The following is a 20,309-nucleotide window of genomic DNA, read 5'->3' as shown; positions in this document are numbered from 1 at the left end:
AAACCACCACATAAAAGATATGGACCCTGTCTGGATTTGATTCAAAAATATCAACATGAAAGAATATTTCTGAGACAACCAGAGAAATTTAAATTCGATTATTGGATAATACTAAGGAATCACTGTTGATTTTGTAGGTAGATTTTTTCCCATTGTGATAAAAAAAAAACCCACAAAATTTACCAACGTAAGCATTTAAAGCGTACAAATCAGTGGCATTAAGTACATTCACAATGTTGTATGACCGTCATCCCTGTCCAGGTCCAAACGTTTTTATCACCCCAAAGGGAGACTGTCTCCATCAGCAGCCCGTCCCCACTCCCCCTCCCCCAGCCTCGGGAACCACTCATCTGTTTTGTATCTCTGATTTGCCTATTCGGGACACCTCATATAAACGCCATATAACATGTAAAATGTGGCCTTTTGTGTCTGGCTGCCTTCACTCACCATGTTTTCTAGGTACATCCACAGTGTAGCATTTATCAGCATTTTGTTCTTTTTATAGCTGAAATATTCCATCGTGTGAATAGACCACATTTTGTTGATCCATGCATGTGCTGATGAACGTTTGCATTATTTCTGCTTTTTGGCTATTGTGAACAGTGCTGCTATGAATATTCATGTATAAGTTTTTGTTTGAACACCTGTTTTCAATCGTTCTGGATGCAGTCGTAGGAGTGGAATTGCTGGGTCATATGGTGCTTCTGTTTACCTCATCCAGAAGCTGTTTTCCAGAGTGGTTGGCTCCATTTCACATCTGGCCAGTGTCCCCACATGAGGGTTCCAATTTCTCCACATCCTTGCCAATGCTGGCCATCTTCCATTGTTTTTGTTTTTTAAAGTTATTATGGATAGGGGCGCCTGAGTGGCTTAGTCTGCCTTTGGCTCAGGTCATGATCCTGGGGTCCTGGGATCGAGTCCCACATCGGGCTCCTTGCTCAGTGGGGAGCCTGCTTCTCCCTCTGCCCCTCCCCCCTGCTTGTGCTGTCAAATAAATAAATAATCTTTTAAAAACATTATTATGGATGACCATCCAAGTGGGTGTGAGGTGGGATTTCACTGTAGTTTTGATCTGCATTTATTTCCCTAATGACTAATGACACTGAGTATCTTTTTGTGTGCTTTTTGGCCATTGTTAGGTGTATTAACATACTACAGTTACCTCAAAAATACCCATCTTTTTTGGAAAGACGTACTACAACATGAAAGGATACAATAACAACAAATCTGGGATTTTAAATACAACAGCAAGGGGCGCCTGGGTGGCTCAGATGGTGAAGCGTCTGCCTTCGGCTCAGATCATGCTCCCAGGGGCCTGGGATCGAGCCCCGCATCGGGCTCCCTGCTCGGTGCAGAGCCTGCTTCTCCCTCTCCCACTCCCCCTGCTTGTGCTCTCTGGCTCTATCTAGTCTCTGTCAAATAAATAAATAAACTCTTCAAAATACCATCAACTTTTAAAAAAATAAAAAATAAATAGCAAAAAAAAAAAAAAACCCAAGTTAAAAAAGAAAAAGGAAAAAGAAGGGAATGTGGCAAAATCTTTTACTTGTTAAATCTGAGTGACAGATACATGGGGAGAATGCCTCTGAAATACGCCACAGTAAAAAAGAAATTCTGGGGCGCCTGGGTGGCTCAGTGGGTTAAGCGACTGCCTCCGGCTCAGGTCATGATCCCGGAGTCCCGGGATCAAGTCCCGCCTCGGGCTCCCTGCTCGGCGGGGAGTCTGCTTCTCCCTCTGACCCTCTTCCCTCTCGTGCTCTCTATCTCTCATTCTCTCTCTCTCAAATAAATAAATAAAATCTTAAAAAAAAAAAAAGAAAGAAAGAAAGAAATTCTGCCCTAGGAAACAAAGTCGTGAAAACCCAAGGTCGTTAAGCCTGTGGTCTTTGTTCACTCAAAACACAAGCCTCTCCTCTCCTACCAGGCTCACAAGGCATTTCCTGGGTTCTTCCTGAGGACCCCTGACTCCCTGTGCCCTGACATTCACAGATGTCAAGGAGGCTTGGGAGCAGAGGTTCCAGACTTCCGGGGCGGACGGCCAGCCTTTTCCATGCATCGTGAAACACCAGTGCTCTAGACAGGAACACGTGGGAAATTCGGATCCAACAAGAAGGGAGCACCACAGTGATCCTGGGGGTACTCGCCTCACCACAGGGTGCTGACAATGTCCCCAGCGTCATATCCAAAACAGACATCAGGGCAGCCTTGGCCGGCTGCAGACATGTGCCCACTGTCTTTTCAACAACGCTCTCCATAAACCACCTGCTGCTGGGGACCAACTCCACACCCCCTGGGAAATGGGGGGCACTGTGGACATCAAAATCGTAAGTGCTTTTTTTTTGGCCATCTGTCTCAAAAACAGTCATCCTGTAAGGGTGGCAAGACACATGATTTTATTCTTACATATTTGAATCTTGCTACATATTGTCTTTTCAATGAACTTTTTTTTTTATGGAAAAGAGTCCTCTTATTTTATCATCACTAACGTAAGCATTTGATGTCAAAGAGACGAAGGTAGTTTTATAAACTCAGAATGTTTGCAAGGACATAAAATTTCCATTTTATCGTGGTTTTCTGCCACACTAGCTCAAATGCTCTTGTCTACAAGCACCCCCGCATGGCCTCTTCGGAGCTATTTCAGTCAGCCTCAACATGGGACTCTGCCCAATGCGCTGAGTCTAGAATAAACATATTAAATTGTAATTATTCACTTTTCGCTGGGTGGGGTAAGAAATAAAGTCATCAGGTGATGGGACAGTCATCAGGTAGGATTGTTAATTTCCAAGGAGAAACTTGGTTGAAATGTTTCTTCTGATACAGTAGTTACAAATTAGAGTTTTCGAAAAAAAGGGGCAGAACAAAAGTGTGGTGAAAGAAATTTCTGCAGCTTAGGCCTCCCACAGCCCTAAATCTCTGAGAGCAGCCAGGCAGAGCACCTTTCCTGCAAATTAAGTGGGTTTCCAGGATTTCCATGTGGTTGAGCTTTCAGAGATATACACTCAAGATGTATCATTAATCTATACATCATCTCAGCTCTGGTTGTCTTTTTCTTTAAGATTTTGTTTATACCAAAAAAAAAAAAAAAAAGATTTTGTTTCATTACTTGAGAGAGAGAGAGAGAGGAAGGGAGGGAGTACAAGCAGGGAGGCAGGCAAAGGGAGAAGCAGACTCCCAGCTAAGCAGGGAGCCCAATATGGGGCTCGATCCCAGGACCCCGGGATCATGACCTGAGCTGAAGGCAGACACTGAACTGACTAGGCCACCCAGGCGCCCCCATGGCTCTGGTTGCCTTAATTATACCTGCAGAGTGAGATGGCCATCCAAGTCCAAAGGCAGAGGAAGAACACATACATGGGTATGGTCATGGGCAGGGACCGACTAGAAAAGCCCAGGCTGGCTGGGCTAGTGCAGCCTCATGTGAGCTTTTCTTCCCCGGAGGCAGAACCGAACAGTCCTGCCAAAGAGACCGACGGAACAGGACAGTCAACGTAGGAAGAGGCAGAGATATTCTTCTCCCCCACATCTTCCCTGCCACTCGGACTCTTTAAAAGGTAAGTGGTGTTGAGAAAATTCAGCTGTGGGACGCCTGGGTGGCTCAACTGGTTAAGCGTCTGCCTTCACCTCGGGTCATGGTCCCAGGGTCCTGGGATCGAGCCCCACATCAGGCTCCCTGCTCCGCGGGGAATCGGCTTCTCCCTCTGCCTTCCCCGCTGCTCATGCTGCACACTCTCTCACGTTGTCTCTCTCTCTCAAATAAGTAAGATCTAGAAAGAAAGAAAGAAAGAGAGAGAGAGAGAGAGAAAGAAAGGAAGGAAGGAAGGAAGGAAAAAGAAAGAAAGGAAAGAAAGAAAGAAAGAAAGAAAGAAAGAAAGAAAGAAAGAAAGAAAGAAAGAAAGAAAGAAAGAAAGAAAAGAAAAGAAAGAAAGGAAAGAAAGAAAAAAAGAAAGAAAATTCAGTTGTGTGTTGTCTTCCATGATGCTCTAGAGCTGCTCCATTTCTTCTTGCTTCTGACGTTGCTGTGTCACCCTAGCCGCCTGTGGTACCATACGAGGAATCCCGCCAATAATGGGCTGGGCTCTTCCCGATTCTTCATTCTTCAGTTCACTGGTCGATGTTTCACACTGAGCCGCTTCTCAGAGGGCAGGCACACCAGGAACTCGAGCAGCGCCTGGTGGAAGGCGCAGGGCGGGTCCCCTGCCCTCCTGCTCTTGACTGCTGACCTCCGCCACCCGGACGCGTGACGGCACCTCCGGGCCACCGCGGGCGGCGGCCTGTACCCGGCAGCACTGAGGCGAGCACGGTCTGGCAGCCCACGACCCTCGGCCAGCCCCCCACGCCTGCCGCCCATCCCCGGGCTGCCCACCCCTCGCCTCTTCTGCGAACTATTTTTAACACGTTGGTGGGGCTGGTCAATTCTTATCCTTCCAGAGAAGAAGCAGAAGTCACTTAGAAACAGCCACCGGCCTTTGTGTCTTCCTCTTATGCTGAAACTAATTTAACTGCTTGAAAGCACTCAGTGGGCCTCCTCTGTGGTCCTTCTCCCCCTTCCCAGTAAAATCAGCTCTCGTGGGCGGAAGCGTCCACGCCCGGCTGCCCAGCCGACCTCCACAGGCCGCCCGAGCCCTCTCAGCCCATGCTCCAGGCCGTCCCTGACAGAGCGGCTTCCCCACACACACACTCACACACACACACTCCCCTGAGAGACCACCCTACCTCGTGGGCTTCCACCCCCATCCCTCTCAGCCCATGCTCCAGGCCGTCCCTGACAGAGCGGCTTCCCCACACACACACTCACACACACACACTCTCCTGAGAGACCACCCTACCTCGTGGGCTTCCACCCCCATCTCCTTCAGGGCCAACTGGAAGTACTCAGGAGAAGGTTTCCCCACCACTTCGGCTTCGATTCCACAGGCATACTGGGAAAAGAGAGAAGGACACAGCACGGGTTGAGGATGAAGCCACAGGCGAATACTCCTCCGAAGGCCTCCCTCTGGGGAATCAACGGGAGAGCGCCCCAAATGTGCACCCACGGGCCAGGGGCCTCCGAGAGGCAGAACACTTGGGCTGAGAGACACATCTCAGAGGCAAGAGCATCAGGATGCTCAGGGCACCCCCACCACGTCCCCTGACATCTGCTCAAAAACCTGAGCACAGCAGGAGGTGGGCCACCACCCCACCCCACCCCGACCTTGGCTGGTGCTCTCATTTGCGTACTTGCTTCTCCACTGCCCCCAACTCTGTCACCGGCCCTCCAGGGGAAAAGGTCCAGGGCTCTATCTGTCAGTCTGCCCAGCCCTCCCACCTGAGTGCAGGTACGCAGGAGACTACGTAGCAATGAGGATGGCAGGTCAGCTGACCTGGGGCGGCTGAGCAGGCATGGGTCAGAGTGGGCGCTGGGGAGCCCCATCTGAGCCCGGCCCTGGAAACTGGAGGACGGAGTCCCATTAGGACACATCAAGCTCATGAGCAGATGTTGCAGATGAGCAGGGTCAGGGATGAGGCAGGTGGCCCGCACAGAGACGGGAGCCGAGAGTCGGAGAGGACAGCAGGAGTGCGCAGGCTGGAGGCCAGCCGGGTCCACAGCAGGAGGGCTAGGGTGTGGGGAGGAACAGGAGAGACAGGAGAGCAGAGTGACAACCAGGGCGGCTAGGGGCCATGCTCCGGAGCAGAGGGGGCGCGCTCAGCTTGAAGCCCCGAATAGGAGGCCCTACTTTGGAAACAGAAGAGGCGATTCAGACATGGAACACACCCCCTTCTCCGGAAAGACCAGAAGCATCCCAGACAGCCCTGAGATCTGAAGAAGGCTCAGACAGACTCAGGGCAGGTACCTCGAGCGCCTTCATGTAGGCACCAACGTCCAGCATCAGGCCCGAGGTCTCCTTGTAGTAGCGTCTACAAAAGAGCAGGAGGGGACAAGATGAGCTGAGCCCAGGAGCTGTGCCAAGAGAAACTGCCCTATCCTGGTTCTGCCAGCTCCGGAGCGCAGAGCCACGGGTGAGGGTCAGTCCAGGTGCCACGCTGGGAAGGACCGACGGAGGTCGGCACAACAGAGCCCAGCGGTGGGTCACCGTGCCCGGGCAGGAAGGACAGTGGGCCAGCAGCTCTCAGTCCCAGTGGCCCCCTGCTGCCAGCCTTATGGGGACCCCAGGGGCAGACGGATCCTGTCACCAACAGAAAGACAAGTGGCCTATGTTCTGGGAAAGGACAGAAGGTCCACAGAGCATGTGGTGAACCCCTACCTGCTAATAATTAACCCTTAATTGCTGCCCGAAGAAGAAAACTCCATTAGTTCCACAGCACCCTGCAGCATCTCCGATTAGCCAGAGGTCGAGGTGCCAGGTTTCAGGGGCGCCAGTTGCTTTTATGAGAGGACAACTCTCTCTTCCCTGTCTCACTGGAGACCGCCCCTGCTCGGCTCGTGGGAGTGTGCCTTTCTGAGGACGGTTTTGTGACTGCCGTGAGAGTTGCACTGGCCCTGGCCTCCACCGTCTGGCCCACCCCAGGCCACGCAGACCCCTCGGGACACGTGGTGGACCGAGCCCGGTTCCCTCGGAGCAAAGCCATTCGACTATAAAGAGGGGCAAAGGTAGTTTAATCTGTGCCGCTCAAAAGACAGGGTTAATGGGAGCCCAGGACTGTTAAAATGTTTTGAGACCCATCACGTCAGGTGTCCTCTCTTTCCCATGCCCTCTGAGTCGGAGAGACATTGAACAACGCGTACGCAGAGACCCCAAGAGAAGAAGAGTGAAGCACGCTGACTCCAGGGCCCAAATCCAAGCTCTACTTCTTTTTAACTGTGAGACTTTGGGTTGCTGAAGTCCTCTGGGCCTCAGTTTCCTAATCTGTAAAATGGGGGGCAGGGGCCCCACTGCCAACCTCATGGATTGTTGCGAGGCTCAAACAAAATAATGCATGCAAAGTTCTTAACATGACGTCTCGCATGCAGACACCACTCAAAAAATATTAGAAAATATTATTATTCTGTTTATCCGGACCAGGCTACAGGCAGTAAACTATGAGCTGGGCCAGAAAGGATGAACACAAGTCTTTCCCGTCGGTGGGAGTCGCAACCTGTTCTGTGCCTACTGAAATGTCAGAACGGAGCTTCCCAGGAGCTGCTTCAGGGCTGTCGCCTTTCTTCCAGCTCTGCGCACCCAGGAGTCCTGCCTGTTCATCTGGGCCCCACCTGAGGCCCTGAAGGCTGCAGGAGCCTGACCTCCCGCCCACACTCACCCAGCACTCAGCGTTCTCTGGCTCCATGCAGGCCGGCCTGCAAGGCTTTTAGAATCAACCAGCAGCACCCTGCTGAGGACCCTATGGGCCAGACGATGCTGCTTCAGCTTCATCCCCTCGCCCTCTGGGTGGTGACTGCTGTGGGAGGGGAAGAAGGGGGCAGTGGGAGCCCAGAAGGGACAGGAGGGGGACCAGGGAGGGCCTCCCTGAGGAACGGACATGTCAAGGTGAGCCAGGGACAAAGGACAGAGGTGAGGAGAGAATGTGGCCAGCACAAGAGAGGCTGACCCAGAAGCCAAAGGACAAATTAAAAACACCACCACCTTGTTGCCACAGGCCCAGCTCTGTTTGGAGTTGAGGATTCTGGGGGCCTCTGGCCAGTGCCCCTGGGCCGACTGGAGCTGGGTGTACCTCCCTTTGGAAAAACCTCCCGAGGACACCTCCACGGCGCAACTTCTGCCTGGCCCATACTCCCCAGAGTCTTTCTTCCCAAGTGACAGGAACCTGGACTTTCTGAAGTTTAAATTTAGTCCCGATGGAAGGAAAAACCTGAGCATGCAGCTTAAAATACACAATCAAAACCTTGTCTTTGTTACACTCATGTTTAGAGCCTAAAGAAAAAACTGACTTCCATAAATCAAAATTAGAAACCTTAAAATTTCTTTTTTAACTGAATCTGGGTTTGTTTGTACAGTATCCAGAATTTCTCTTTATTCCTTACTCATTCAGGAAAACCAAAAGCCACCTTGAAGGCCATCTGTTAGCTGAAAACATTTTTAGAGACACAGGAAATACAAGTACTTAAGTTAATTTTTTCTAAATATAAAGGCCCAGGTTATTCCCGAAACCTAAGAGATCTGATATACTATCTTATGTTACTGGCATCACGAAAGCAACAGGAGGCCTGGCTGGAACCTGAGTGTTCCGGCCACAAACTAGAAACTGGGGATGCTGGGGAGACAGGGCTGGGCAGAAGCAGTCAGATAGATTTTATGCTTTATTCTTCTGCCCTTCCGATTATTCAGCACGACCTCCCTTCAAAATGACCACTTGACCTTTCCCACAAGAGCCATTAACCTTCCATAGTCTGTCGCGTAAACAGCTTAATTTTCTGACGGCAGCATGACAGAAGAAATTACAAAGGCAATTCCCACTCTCGGTCCAAACAGATGCCAAATGTAAATCACTCCATTTCCAGGAGGAGGACATTCTGCCCCAGTGCCTCCACCATCCTGCCTCCTTGGGGGCACCGTGCGGCCCCACGCTGGTGGAGGACGACCCCTTGCCATCCACGCCCCCCACTCGGACAGGACAGCAGCTCTTCATGGGTCCTTGGGCTGTCCTGAGAAGCTGCTGACCTGGGCCCGAAAGCTCTCAGTTCCTGTCCCTCATTTCCGAGCGCCCAACCCATAGCCCAAGTCAGAAGCCCCATAAGTCAGAGGCACCCCAATCGCTTGTTTTTTTTTTTAAGATTTTATTTATTTATTCATGAGAGACAGAGAGAGAGAGAGAGAGAGAGAGAGAGAGGCAGAGGGAGAAGCAGGCTCCCAAGGAGCAGGGAGCCTGATGCGGGACTCGATCCCAGGACCCTGGGATCATGACCTGAGCCGAAGGCAGACGCTTAACCATCTGAGCCACCCAGGCGCCCCCTAATCGCTTATTTGTAAAACCAACCCTTGCCTACTCTTGAATTTACTGCAGAATGACGAAGCTAAAAAAGCAACTGATTCTGTTTCTTTTTCTTTTTCAACAATATATCTACTTTGACCACTACCCACAATCTGGAACGATAACATTTAACAATCAGGGACAATTTTAAAGAAAAAAGTTTTAATGTAAATGAGTTACAACAGAGCTTCTTAATTATGCTGTTCTCTAGTGAGGGGCTGGTGATCTTAGGGACCCCGAAGGACCAAGCCTGGAATGTAAGGGAGGTAAGCAGGCAGGTTCCATGGTTTGCAGTGCTCTACACCATAGAATGCTGTGAGGTCAGAAAGGGACTAGGAGGGTGAATTTTATGCATCAACCTGACTGGGCCGAGGTGCCAGATATTTGGTCAAACATTATTCTGGATGTTTCTGTGAAGGTCTTTCTTGGGTGAAATTAACATTTAAATCAGTGGTCTCTGAGTAAACACATTGCCCTCCGTTCTGTGGTGGGCCTCATCTAATCAGTTGAAGGCACAAACAGAACAGTGTGACCTCCCTGAGCAAGAAGGAATCTGCCAGCAGAGAGCCTTCGGACTCGGACCATAGCTCTTCACTGCGTCTCCAGCCTGCCATCCTGCCCTGCAGATTTTGGACTCACCTAGCCTCTCTTGGTTCTGTTTCTGTGATGAATCCTGACTAATACAGGACACATTCTATTTGCATGATAAACACACTAGAATATTTTTAGTTCCTAAAAGAAAGCTATCCTCTCTTTCCCGAAATGTCTTCTGTTCGTCTGTTTTGACAGAGACATAGCCATGAAGAAATACCAGGAGAAAAACAACCAAAACAGCACACGTAAAGTGAGAACAGACTCTGAGCTTGGTGAAGGGACAACAGCAGAAGTGGTGGGGTCTGAGGTCAGCTGGAATTAATGGAGGCAGTGGCCTCAGCTCAGCTTCTGGGTGTGGTGGAATGTGGGGCCCTGAACTAGCAGATCTTCTGATTTTTTAAGAAGAATCCAGAAATCTGTATATTTTATATAAAATCTCCCATTTTTAAACACGCCCCCCCCCCCCTTCCCCAAATTTAAGATCTTGTGAGGGCCAAACATCTGCTCTCGAATGTAGCCTGGAAGTGACGGGATGTACTGGCCCGGGACCTTGGCTTACTTCACCTCCTTAGGCCTCGATAAGCCCACCTCCAAAATGGCGCTGCTACTGCCTACAGCTCGCAGGGTTGTGGTGGGAATGAAACAAAATGGAGTACATAAAGTGCTCAGCAATGGCGCTTGGACGAACAAAAGGTCCCTCCCTTGACTACTGCAATAGCCAGCCCCATCCTGCGTACACAGGGAGGGAGTTCCCGATCAGCAGAAGCACCCAAGCTGGGAAAGGCTTCCCCAGATTCGGCCCCCAAATCCCTGCCAGGCACGAAAAGCTAGGGCAGGGCTCCAGAGGGTCCCTGCAACTTTAAGAGCCCGTGACTCAAATCCTAGCACCGCTTCTGGTGATGACAGAGTAAGTCTGCACAGCTTTCTGGAAAGCAACCTGGCAACGTGCATCGAGAGCCTCGGATACGCACATCATCCTAAACGTGAAGATGCTTATCTCGGCCTTACTCTGGCAGAAGATCAGAAACCACCTAATAATGTCCATCAGCAGGCATCGGTTTCAGAAACTACAGGATATCCTGTAAAAAGGTTACAGCAAAACTGTGCCACAGAGACATTTACCTATTGAGTTGAAAGTTGTTCACAAAGTATTATCTGGTGAACAACAAAAACCCGGGTGACAAAACTAGGTCAGGTTTGATACTGATGCTCCGAGTACGTCCCTTTGTAATGATTTCTTTGCACCAGAAACCACTTGGAAGGAAACACAGCACTGTGTTGACAGCTGTTAACCTGTGCAGTGGAATGGAAATATTTTCTGTTTTCTTCTTTTTGCTCATCTGTTTTCTCTAATTTTCCTTCCACGAACATGCGCGGTCTTGGTGGTAAAAGATGTTGTGAAAAATAATCAACATGGTTGGTCTGGGTTTTTCTAAAGAAACAGACAGAGAGGACTGTGCTAAAGACTCACACAAAAATGCTGGTAACAAAATCAGGACTTTACAGAGACTGTGCTCTGCGGCCAGAGATGTGGAGCCTGGCCCAGAGCACCCCTCCAAGCCCTCGAACCTCCTCTTTACTACTTAGGTGTCCCCTAGATGATTCTTCAGTGCCTTGTGCTGTATTCTGTGCAAACACACCTAACCTTGGGACAGTGAGCACCTGCGCTCTGAGACCTCGACGGGGCCTCCGTCCGCAGTGACCCTCCCCGGCCCCAGCCTCTCCCAGCCCAGCATCCACACGGAAGCCTGACCAGCCAGCTCCCCCGAAGTCAGAGGATTCTCATTCCCTCACAAATTATTAAAAGAAAGGAAGGGTGAAGAAAAAAAGCAAGAAAAAAGCAGGGAGGGAAAAGGAAGGCAGCCTGTGCCCACCCCACACCCACTTTTCTGCACTGTGTACCGATTCTGTAAGCCAGAGACCCACAGAGCGTCGTCCAAAGCAGCCGGAAACACTCTTCCTGAAGCTGACTTACCCTTTTCCCAGAGAGATGAGCACAGGCTTTTCCAGATCCATGAGCACCCGGAAGGCTTCATTCATGTTTTGGTAAGAAAAGCCTTCTCCGGCATCTGCAATGACCACACAGTTGGGGTTGGACGTGTCGATCTGATCAAATTCTGAGCGAACTCCTGGAAAAAGAAAGAGGGATAAAGCCCTGGGGAGACATGGCCTACGTCCCATCTCCTACCAGGGACACCTTCTGTCTGCCACGTGGGCCCTGCCCCTTTCTCAGACGCGCTTCCTGATCCTCCCAGCTGTACTGGAGGTGGCTAAGGAAGGGGTTTTACTCCCATTTTACAGATGAAGGAATTCCACTTCCCACAGTTAGGGTTCGTCAGGAGAAAGATGGGCCTGTCCCTGGGGCTCCCACCCTAACACTGGCATTACCCCAGGGGCTACTCAGTTCAATCCCCCAGGCAGGAAACCCATAGCTCTGCAAGGGAGAAGGGGCATTTGCCTGGAAGACACAGATTACCGGATGTCGGGTGAAATGAGGCTGCTGGCTACCTTTATAGGGTCGGTACTGCTGGACCCAAACTGTAAAGACCATCGAACATTCTAGCCCAACCCCATGGAAGACAGGATAGCTGGGACATACAGACGTGCTGAAAGGAGTAGCAGCTGATCCCCCTGCTCACCAATCCCCTTAGCAAAGCCTCTTCCTCCTTTGCCTTCTCTGCCCTCCCCTATTTTATTTTATTTTTAAAGACTTTATTTCTTTGTCAGAGAGAGAGAGAGCACAAGCAGGGGGAGCGGCAGGCAGAGCGAGAAGTAGACTCCCTGCGATGCGGGGCTCGATCTCAGAAGCCCCGGATCATGACCTGAGCCGGAGGCAGACGCTTAACTGACTGAGCCACCCAGGCGCCCCTGCCCGCCCCAATTTTAAATTAAAACTGAGCACTGCAAGGTTAAACTGAGTTGTCGGCCTTATGCCTTCAGTTCCTAGGACGAAACAGACTCTCACCTATCTTGGTATTAGATATTGACTTTGCTGGATTAAAAAAATGGAAGTAACCACATGATATCACTTCCAACCTGCCAGAATAGCAAGAATTAAAAAGACTGACACTGCCAAGTGCGGGTGGGGAAGCAGAGCGGCTCTGAGAGCTGCCTGGCGGGAATGTGAAATGACACAGCCCTCTGGGGAACGGCTAGCTGTTTCTGATAAAACTGAGCAGCCACCTACCGTCTGACCCAGCAATTCCACTCCTAGGTATTTACCCAAAAGAACTGCACAGAAACATTCGTAGCAGATTTCCTCCCTAATAGCCTAAAGTCGGAAACAGTCAGGTGTCCTTCAACAGGGGAATGGACAAAGCGTGGTATATTCACTTAATGGAATAGCACTCTGCAACAAAAAAGAAAAAAACCCTACTGATACCTGCAACCATACAGGTACATCTCAACAACAGTATGTTGGGGCTGCTCAGACCCTGCAGATTCCAAAGAAAGGTGGTCCTCAGGGCACCTGGGTGGCTCAGTCGGTTAAGCATCTGCCTTCAGCTCAGGTCATGATCTCAGGGTCCTGGGATCGAGCCCCAGGTCGGGCTCTGCGCTCAGTGGGGAGTCTGCTTCTCCCCCTCCCTCTGCTCCTCCCCCTGCTCATGCTCTCGCACACGCTCCCTCTCTCTCAAATAAATAAAATCTTAAAAAAAAAAAAAAAGAGAGAGAGTGTTTTTGTAAGCCTGAGGCCCTGGGAGGCCGGAGACTGAGTAGCCAAGGTGAGTCCATAGGCGCTGCGTGCCTACCTGACCAACCCCTACTCAAAACCCGACACAAGGCTCCAGTGAGCTTCTCTGGGTGACGACACATCGCAGGTATGGTCACACATCTTGGATGGGAGAATTAAGTGCGTCTCAGGGCAACTCCACGGACGATGACCGCTGGAAGGTCACGCCCGGATTCTCCTGGAGTTCGCCCACACCTCTCCTCCCTTTGTCGAGTTCAATCCATGTTCTTTCACCGTGATAAACTATAACTGAGTCTGACAGCTTTTCTGGGCCCTGTGAGTCCTTCCAGCAAATCGTCAAGCTTGAAGGTGGTCTGGAGAGCCGCTAACACAACTAGATGCAGCATGATACTATTTATATAAAAATCTAAACGAGGCAAACTTATTCACGATGAAACAAATCAAAATAGCGGGTGCCTCCAAGAGGGTAGGGGATGGGGACTGACCAGACAGCACGTGAGGGAACTTTCAGGGTGCCGGTAAAGTTCTAGATCGTATCACAATAGGGGTTCGGGATACACAGACATGTGCACCTGTCAAAACTCAGCAGAAGTACACCTGAGATTTTTGCATTTCATTGTACATAAATTTTACATCAAAAGAAAAAAATGTAAACAGGTGCTGAACTCTAGTTAATGATGTGCTGAAGTGTTTTGGAGATGTGTACCAATGTCTGCTATTTACCTTGAAATGCATCAAAAAGATAAAATAATGGGGCACCTAGATGGCATAGTTGATTAAGCGTCTGACTCTTGATTTTGGCTCAGGTCATGATCTCAAGGTTGTGGGATCCAGCCCTGCGTTGGGCTCTGCGCTCAGCTCGGAGTCTGCTTAGAGTTCCTCTCTCCCTCTCCCTGCCCCTCCTCCCTGCCACACAAGCACTCTCTCCCTGTCTCTCTCATTCTCTCTCTCAAATAAATAAATAAATCTTAAGAAAAAAAGATAAGATGAAAAGATGGACAGAAAGATGGGTAGACATAATGAAGAAAATATAGTAAAATGTCACTGGTAAAGTCAGGTGATGAGCATACAAATATTTCAAGTAGAAGTCCTTTAGCTTTGCTGTATGTTTGCAAATTTCATAAAAAAATGTTGGGGCGGGTGGAATTCATCGAACATAAAACTTGGAAAAAGATTCCAAGTCTGAAAACAGGCATATTTATGGAAAACAGATGCAGGAGCGCATCTGGCTTCCCCTCCAGCCTGCTCAAGCTCTAATATCGATTAATGCCCCCTTCAAGGCAAACACTGAATTTCCCTCCCCTTCCCAGCTCATTCCACCCCCATTCCTCCCTTTGCCCCACGGGTGGGGATTTTCTTTCTTAAGTTATTCTCTTTCTTTGAGGACCTGTTCTAAAGACACTGGCAGAGATCCCAGATCACAGAGGAAGGATTTTGAGAAAGAGGATTTCTAAAGGCTGGGCATATTGCCCTCAACTGGCTCCAGAGCTATGGATTTGACACTCAGGCCTTTCAGGGAGCACCCTCAACCTCTGGGGGGCCCCACTCCTGCCGGGAGGCAGAAAAGTATGCTTGCTTCTGCCAGTGGTTTGTAAATAAAAATACCCGGTGCAGGGGAAGAAAGAGGGCTCAGTGCAACGACAGGGAAGTGTCCTGAATTCTGAAGCAGTGCTTATGTTTCTTCTTTTTAAATATTCAGAAGGCACCAGATAATACTGCTCCTTCCACTTCTTTCCAGAAAAACTCTCCACAGAGGGTCAAAAGGGCTCTTTCCTTGCATTCAGACAAAGATCAGGATGTAAACCTTGGGCCACTTGCCAGAAAGCAGGGCTGGTTTTCACAGATAGAGTTCAGGTTCAGGGTTGGGGAAGGGGGACAGAGGAGGTAGGGGGAGTGGAGGGGATGGGGGGTGGCAGACACAACCTATGGACTTCAATCTAGCCCCTCATCCTCCTTCCCTTCCTCCCCCGCACACCGCCCCACAAACCCGAGAAGCTAAAATTTTGCCCCTATGACAATTCCCTGCCCCCTTGGTCCATTCTAGATCAAAGAAATCAGGCTCAGGGTTTTCCTCTGCGAAAACCGTTCCATCCGGAACCTCCTCTAAAGATCCTCTGGTACTCAGCCAGGGATGGAACGGGCCTGGTCCCCAGCAGGAAGCCCACGAGGTTTCCACCCCACAGGCCCATGAGCCAAGTGTTCATGTCCTCCCCAGTGGTTTGGCCCAGGTGAGAGGGACACCGTCCCTCAGCCCCACCTGGAAAGGAGACACCTTGGCCCCCCACCAAGCCCAGGGCCCAGCAGGCCTACCATCATGAATAAGCAGGTGTGGCCGCAGGCCTCGCTCCTTCAGGATCAGGGAGGTGGCTGGGGCCGGGGAGGTGACCTCGCCCTCGGAAATGTCGAAGCCCTGGCGTTGAAGCAGCCCCACCAGGTCTCTCCGGGACTTCTGCGAATCATTGGTGCAGAACCTCACCTTCAGCTTCGAGAGCTTCAGTCTGGAAGTGGGAACACGACAGGCAGAGGGTGCTGTCAGCACTCGGAGCATGGGGCCTTCATGGAAGGTTACCTCCCAAGGGCAATCAGGACAGCCAGCAGGGGCTAGAACACCATGGCTCCCTGAGGCCGGCCTCGGCTGACCCCGGGGTCTGGATGGGGTTGCTGAGCTGGAGCTGACCCCTTCCAGGGAACCCCGACCCTGCCCCACAAGCCTCCTTTCCATCCTCACTGAGCCTGTTGCCAGGGACATGTCCCCACTCCCTCCAGCTGGGACACGTCTCTGTCCCCACTCTCTCTGCCTGGGACACCCCCCACTTCATCTGAGACACATCTCCACACCCTTCACCTGGGACACATTTCCTTCACTCCTTCTACCTGGGACACATCTCCACTCCCTCCCACCTGGGACACATCTCTGTTCCCTCTCCTGGGACATGTCCCTACTCCCTCCACCTGGGACACATTTCCCCTCCTTCTGCCTGGGACACGGTGCCTCTCTATACGTGCCAATTCTCCCACCTCCCAAGACCCACCAGATATCTCCCCTCCACCACTCCATCCCACTTGGCCTGGCTAGAGGTCTCTCGTGAACGTCCTCAGCAATTTCTCTGGACCATTCCACCATGATCAGCATTTCCTCTCTGCATGTGAGCTACGGGTGCCTAACTAACTCCAGATTCATATTTCCCCTAAAGTGCAAAGGCTGAGGGACCAAGCTCAGGTGTGTCTTCTCATTGCTGTCACTGAAGAAAAGTTTGCCAGACCGTCATCAGGTACAGGGACGATCCCGGGATGGACGGACAGGACCCAGGGAGGCCCTGCAAGCCCAGCGTTAAGCTCAGTGCTGTGGCCGGCCAGTTGTACTCACATTCTTCTCTCCTGAGCTCCCAGGACACCTGCTGCATCCTGGCTGTGCTTGGGCAGGGTCTTGGAATACAGAGCCACAAGGTGGACACCTAAAGAGGTCCCAAATGCAATAACATCCAACCCTCCCACAAATAGTTACTGAGCACCTACTAAGTGCCTGGCTGGGGGCCAGCGCACAGAACTGTAACCTTGACCACAGGCAGGCTCCCAGCTGGAGCCACAGGCCCGGCGGGTGGGAGAGAAACTTCGCAAAGCAAGAGGGATTTGTGATTGTGAACAGGGAGGTGCTCTGAAGGACTGGAACAGGATGAAGAGACAGATGCAGGCCAGGGGGCAAAGAAACAGCACCCAGCAGAGGGAAGAATGGACTCGGGCTGCACAGGAAAAGAGGCTGGCACAGCTGAGCCCACAAGTAAGGGGTCCAATGTGATGGCGGATGTCCCCGCGGGCCCGGGCCCAGAACACACAGCCCTCCCTGGACAAGCCACGGCAAGACGGCAGTCCTACTCAGCATCTGCGCAGAGCCGCAGCGTGGGGTCGTGAAAAAGACACCAGGCTACAAGCCAGGAGGCCTGGGAAACCCTAGGAAAATTAACCGAGGGCACTAATCGCTACCTCACACTGTTCGTAAACAGGTCTCTAAACACATCCATGTCAGTGGTCTCCAAACGCGCAGGAAGACATCTTTACTTTTCAGCCATCCTTTCAAGTTTTACATTTTTTGGAATGTAAATTGTATTAACATTTGATCCAGTGTTAAATGCATAATTTATCATTTAGTATTTATCAATACACATGTACGAGAGATAAGTGCTCCAATTTTGTGCTCACGTGCAGAGATAACACAAAGAGTAGACCCAGTTACTCATAACTATGGACATGCAATCAACCTCCATTTGGGCAAATAAGTGAGACCCCCAACTAAAAACTCTATCTCAACCCTAGCGGTAACATACTTTTATTCCGCCTTACGAGTGAGGACATTGAATCTCAGAAGGTCGAGTACCTTCTGTTTCTCTTCCTGGATCTGAGGCGCTAGGGATATGTGCTAAGTCCTACTTGACCCCAGTACGGATCTTGGAACTGATATGGAGTCAGCACCATAGCTACCCTCCAAAGCCACAGGCGGGGAAAGGTGTCATCCCAGGATGGGGTCTCGGAAAAGCCTTCCCCGAAGAGCCAGGTCCAACGGGAATCGTGCAGAGCTGACAAGATGGCCAGGGAAGGGTGGGCGGAGCAGAGGGAGGAGCAGGTGCAGGGTAGGCCCCGCCCTCCTAGGACCTGGTCAGGTTCAGAATCTTCCAGCAGCCTTAGGTATATGGAAGCTGAGCCAGAAAATGAGGCTGGAGAGGAGTGTCACTGAGCGGGCAGGGATGCCTCAGGCAATCTGTTCCATCCCGGGATGGAGGGAGCTCCACATGCAACGCTCCTTGGCGATAACAGAACTGGGAAAAGGTGGCAGGCCTGTCCAATGTCCCCCTCTCCACCCTGTGTGACGCTGTCCTTATCCTACCTCTGGCTTTATTTTTCTTTCTTTAAACGTTCACCAATATCTCCAATCATCTGACTTATATCTTTGTTTACTGTCTCTCTTCCAGACCTACGTGCTCCATGACATCAGCAATGACGTCTGGTCCATGCTCCTCGGCATCCCTGCTTCACACAGGGCTGGAACACAGCAGGCTCCCATTTGCTGAATGACTGAGGGATGCAAAATCCAAATGACAGCCCGTGAGAGGGACCCTTCCTTAGAACCACACCGACCACACAGCCTACTGCCGTACCCAAGGGTGTCCCGAGCCTGCAGCCCCGTCGGAAACAGGCAGGTGCTCCCACATTATGACGAGCCTCCTGACCCTCCATGCACTGGAGCTGACAGGTGCCACTTGAAAAGAAATCTGTAGATCGACCAACAACAGAGTGAACACACACCTCGAGGCTAACCATGTCTTAACCAACAGCCCAGGTGGTTCAGTCCTTTCTTAATATTTGTCTTTCCTAATCAGAGGGTTATGAATGATCAATTACGCCTAGTGGTTAATTGCCCTTCATAAAGACAGCTTTTGTATTTTTTAAATTAGGCAGTTAATATGTTGTAACTAATAGCATCACCTTGTGCATTATGGACAGATCTTCATTGATTGGCGCCTGGAATGTGTGATTCGCACCCAAGTTAATGGAGCAATTGAGTGAAGAAGTGCAGGGGTGTCAGGGGACTAATTATTGCTAATGAATTATGATGTGACCTTCTCAGAACAGTGAACAATCAGTGTGACAGTGCCTCACATCTGCTATTCAGGACGAGACTTCAAATGCCGGTGACAAATGAGTAAATAACACAACTCACTTCGGGACACTTCAGCCACGGGTCTCCTCTGAAATACCCACCGAAGTTCATAAAACATATGCTTTAAAATCAAAGTACTGGTTTTAGGATCAAATCAGTCCCTGAAAAAAATCTAGTGCAAAATGTTTGGCAAGTCCCCTCCCTGTGGGTCTGTTCATCCTTCCCACCCCCCTACCGACAGCACCCCCTTTCCGAGCATTTGGGACAAGTCCCAGGTCCCCTCTCTGTTTCTCGTAATCACTGAAATAATAAAAGTGTGGGTTATTAACAGAGTAAAGCATGAATACAGTGTTACACTGAGCCCTGCCTCAGAGCTCAGTTTCTATGATCTGATTTGGCCCAGAACCACATGCTTTATTCCCTACATATGTCCCCGGGCTGGGCGCCTGGTGTGAAGGCAGCACTGAGTATGAGCTGACTGAGCAATGCGCCAAGAGACCAGAACCACTGTCCCCATTCTAGAGATGACAAAGCGGAGGCTCTGAGGGGCAGAGACCAATAAAGTCGGACAGCTTGTAAGCAGCAGAGCCCACAGGCTGTGAACCGACCCTGCGGGGGCAGCTACGCACTGGCGAGTGCAGGCCTGCATGTTTCCAATAAGGGGAGCGCGGCACCCCCAGGCAAGACCCAGCAGCCCAGGTGCATGCGAGGGGGGTGGGGGGGGTAGGCACTCGTGGACTGAGCTGTGTCCCGCCCCCCCCAACAGATCCCTATGTCGAAGCCCTAAGGAAGTAATGAGGGCTAAGTGAGGTCATAAAGGTGGGGTTATGAGAGGATAGGGATTAGTGTCCTTTTCCGACAGAGATCTCTCTCCGCTACGCAGAGACAATGTGAGGACAGCGGGCCCCAGAAGCCAGGAAGAGAACTTTTACCAGAAATGGACCCTGCTGGCACCAGATCTGGGCTCCCCGATAAACGTCTGCTGTTAGGCCCCCCGGCCTGTGGTTTTCTGTTGCGGCAGTGCAAACAGACGAGACAGCCAGAGAACCAAATCCTCAGCATCTCCTGGTGGGTCTGCTGCAGACGTCACAGATTTGGCCTCAGGGGCCCAGGACTGCAAGGCTTCAGAACGTCAGGGAAGCCCCAGCACGGCCTGGCCTCGGACTTCAGCATAGCCTGCCTGCATCTTCCCAGGAAAACAAACGTAAAGGATTTCAGCTTCAGGCTGGGCCCAGCTCCAGGCCAGGCTGTGTTCTCCCCACTCCACCAAAACTCAAAAAGGCCGGAACCGGTGTCCTCCGGCAGGGCCCTGGCATCCCAGAGTGGGGCTCGGCCCAGACTGCCCCTGAGACACCAGCCCCCACCTCAGCCCGCTGCCCCCTCCCCAGGAGTCCCACGAGAGTTGGATTTGCCCCCACTTCCTGCAGCCATACCGGATTTTTGAACTGACCTTTACCTCATCCCGGC

At 51.0% G+C, this 20,309-nt stretch overlaps 1 protein-coding gene and 1 pseudogene across 4 annotated transcripts in view; both read right to left on the bottom strand.

Moving 5' to 3' along the window:
• LOC113923897 (phospholysine phosphohistidine inorganic pyrophosphate phosphatase) overlaps nucleotides 1-20,309 on the bottom strand; it is a 127,697-nt gene that overhangs the window by 88,132 nt on the left and 19,256 nt on the right. For 2 of the 4 annotated variants that reach the window (XM_027597150.2, XM_027597151.2), the window contains exons 2-5: nucleotides 15,500-15,687; nucleotides 11,474-11,627; nucleotides 5,832-5,895; nucleotides 4,827-4,919 (exon numbers count right to left, since the gene is read on the bottom strand). In XM_027597150.2, coding sequence (XP_027452951.1) covers nucleotides 4,827-4,919; nucleotides 5,832-5,895; nucleotides 11,474-11,627; nucleotides 15,500-15,687 — 499 coding nt within the window. Of the gene's footprint in view, nucleotides 1-2,403; nucleotides 2,679-4,826; nucleotides 4,920-5,831; nucleotides 5,896-11,473; nucleotides 11,628-15,499; nucleotides 15,688-20,309 lie in introns of those variants that run through there. The other 2 variants (XM_027597152.2, XM_027597153.2) reach the window with 2 other exon arrangements.
• On the bottom strand, nucleotides 3,264-3,523 carry LOC113922170 (annotated as a pseudogene).

Source organism: Zalophus californianus, chromosome 15 (genome assembly GCF_009762305.2).
Source record: "Zalophus californianus isolate mZalCal1 chromosome 15, mZalCal1.pri.v2, whole genome shotgun sequence".
Classification (NCBI taxonomy): domain Eukaryota; kingdom Metazoa; phylum Chordata; class Mammalia; order Carnivora; family Otariidae; genus Zalophus; species Zalophus californianus.
The sequence above is the reverse complement of the archived record's forward strand: the minus strand, read 5'-3'. Positions and strand labels throughout refer to the sequence as shown.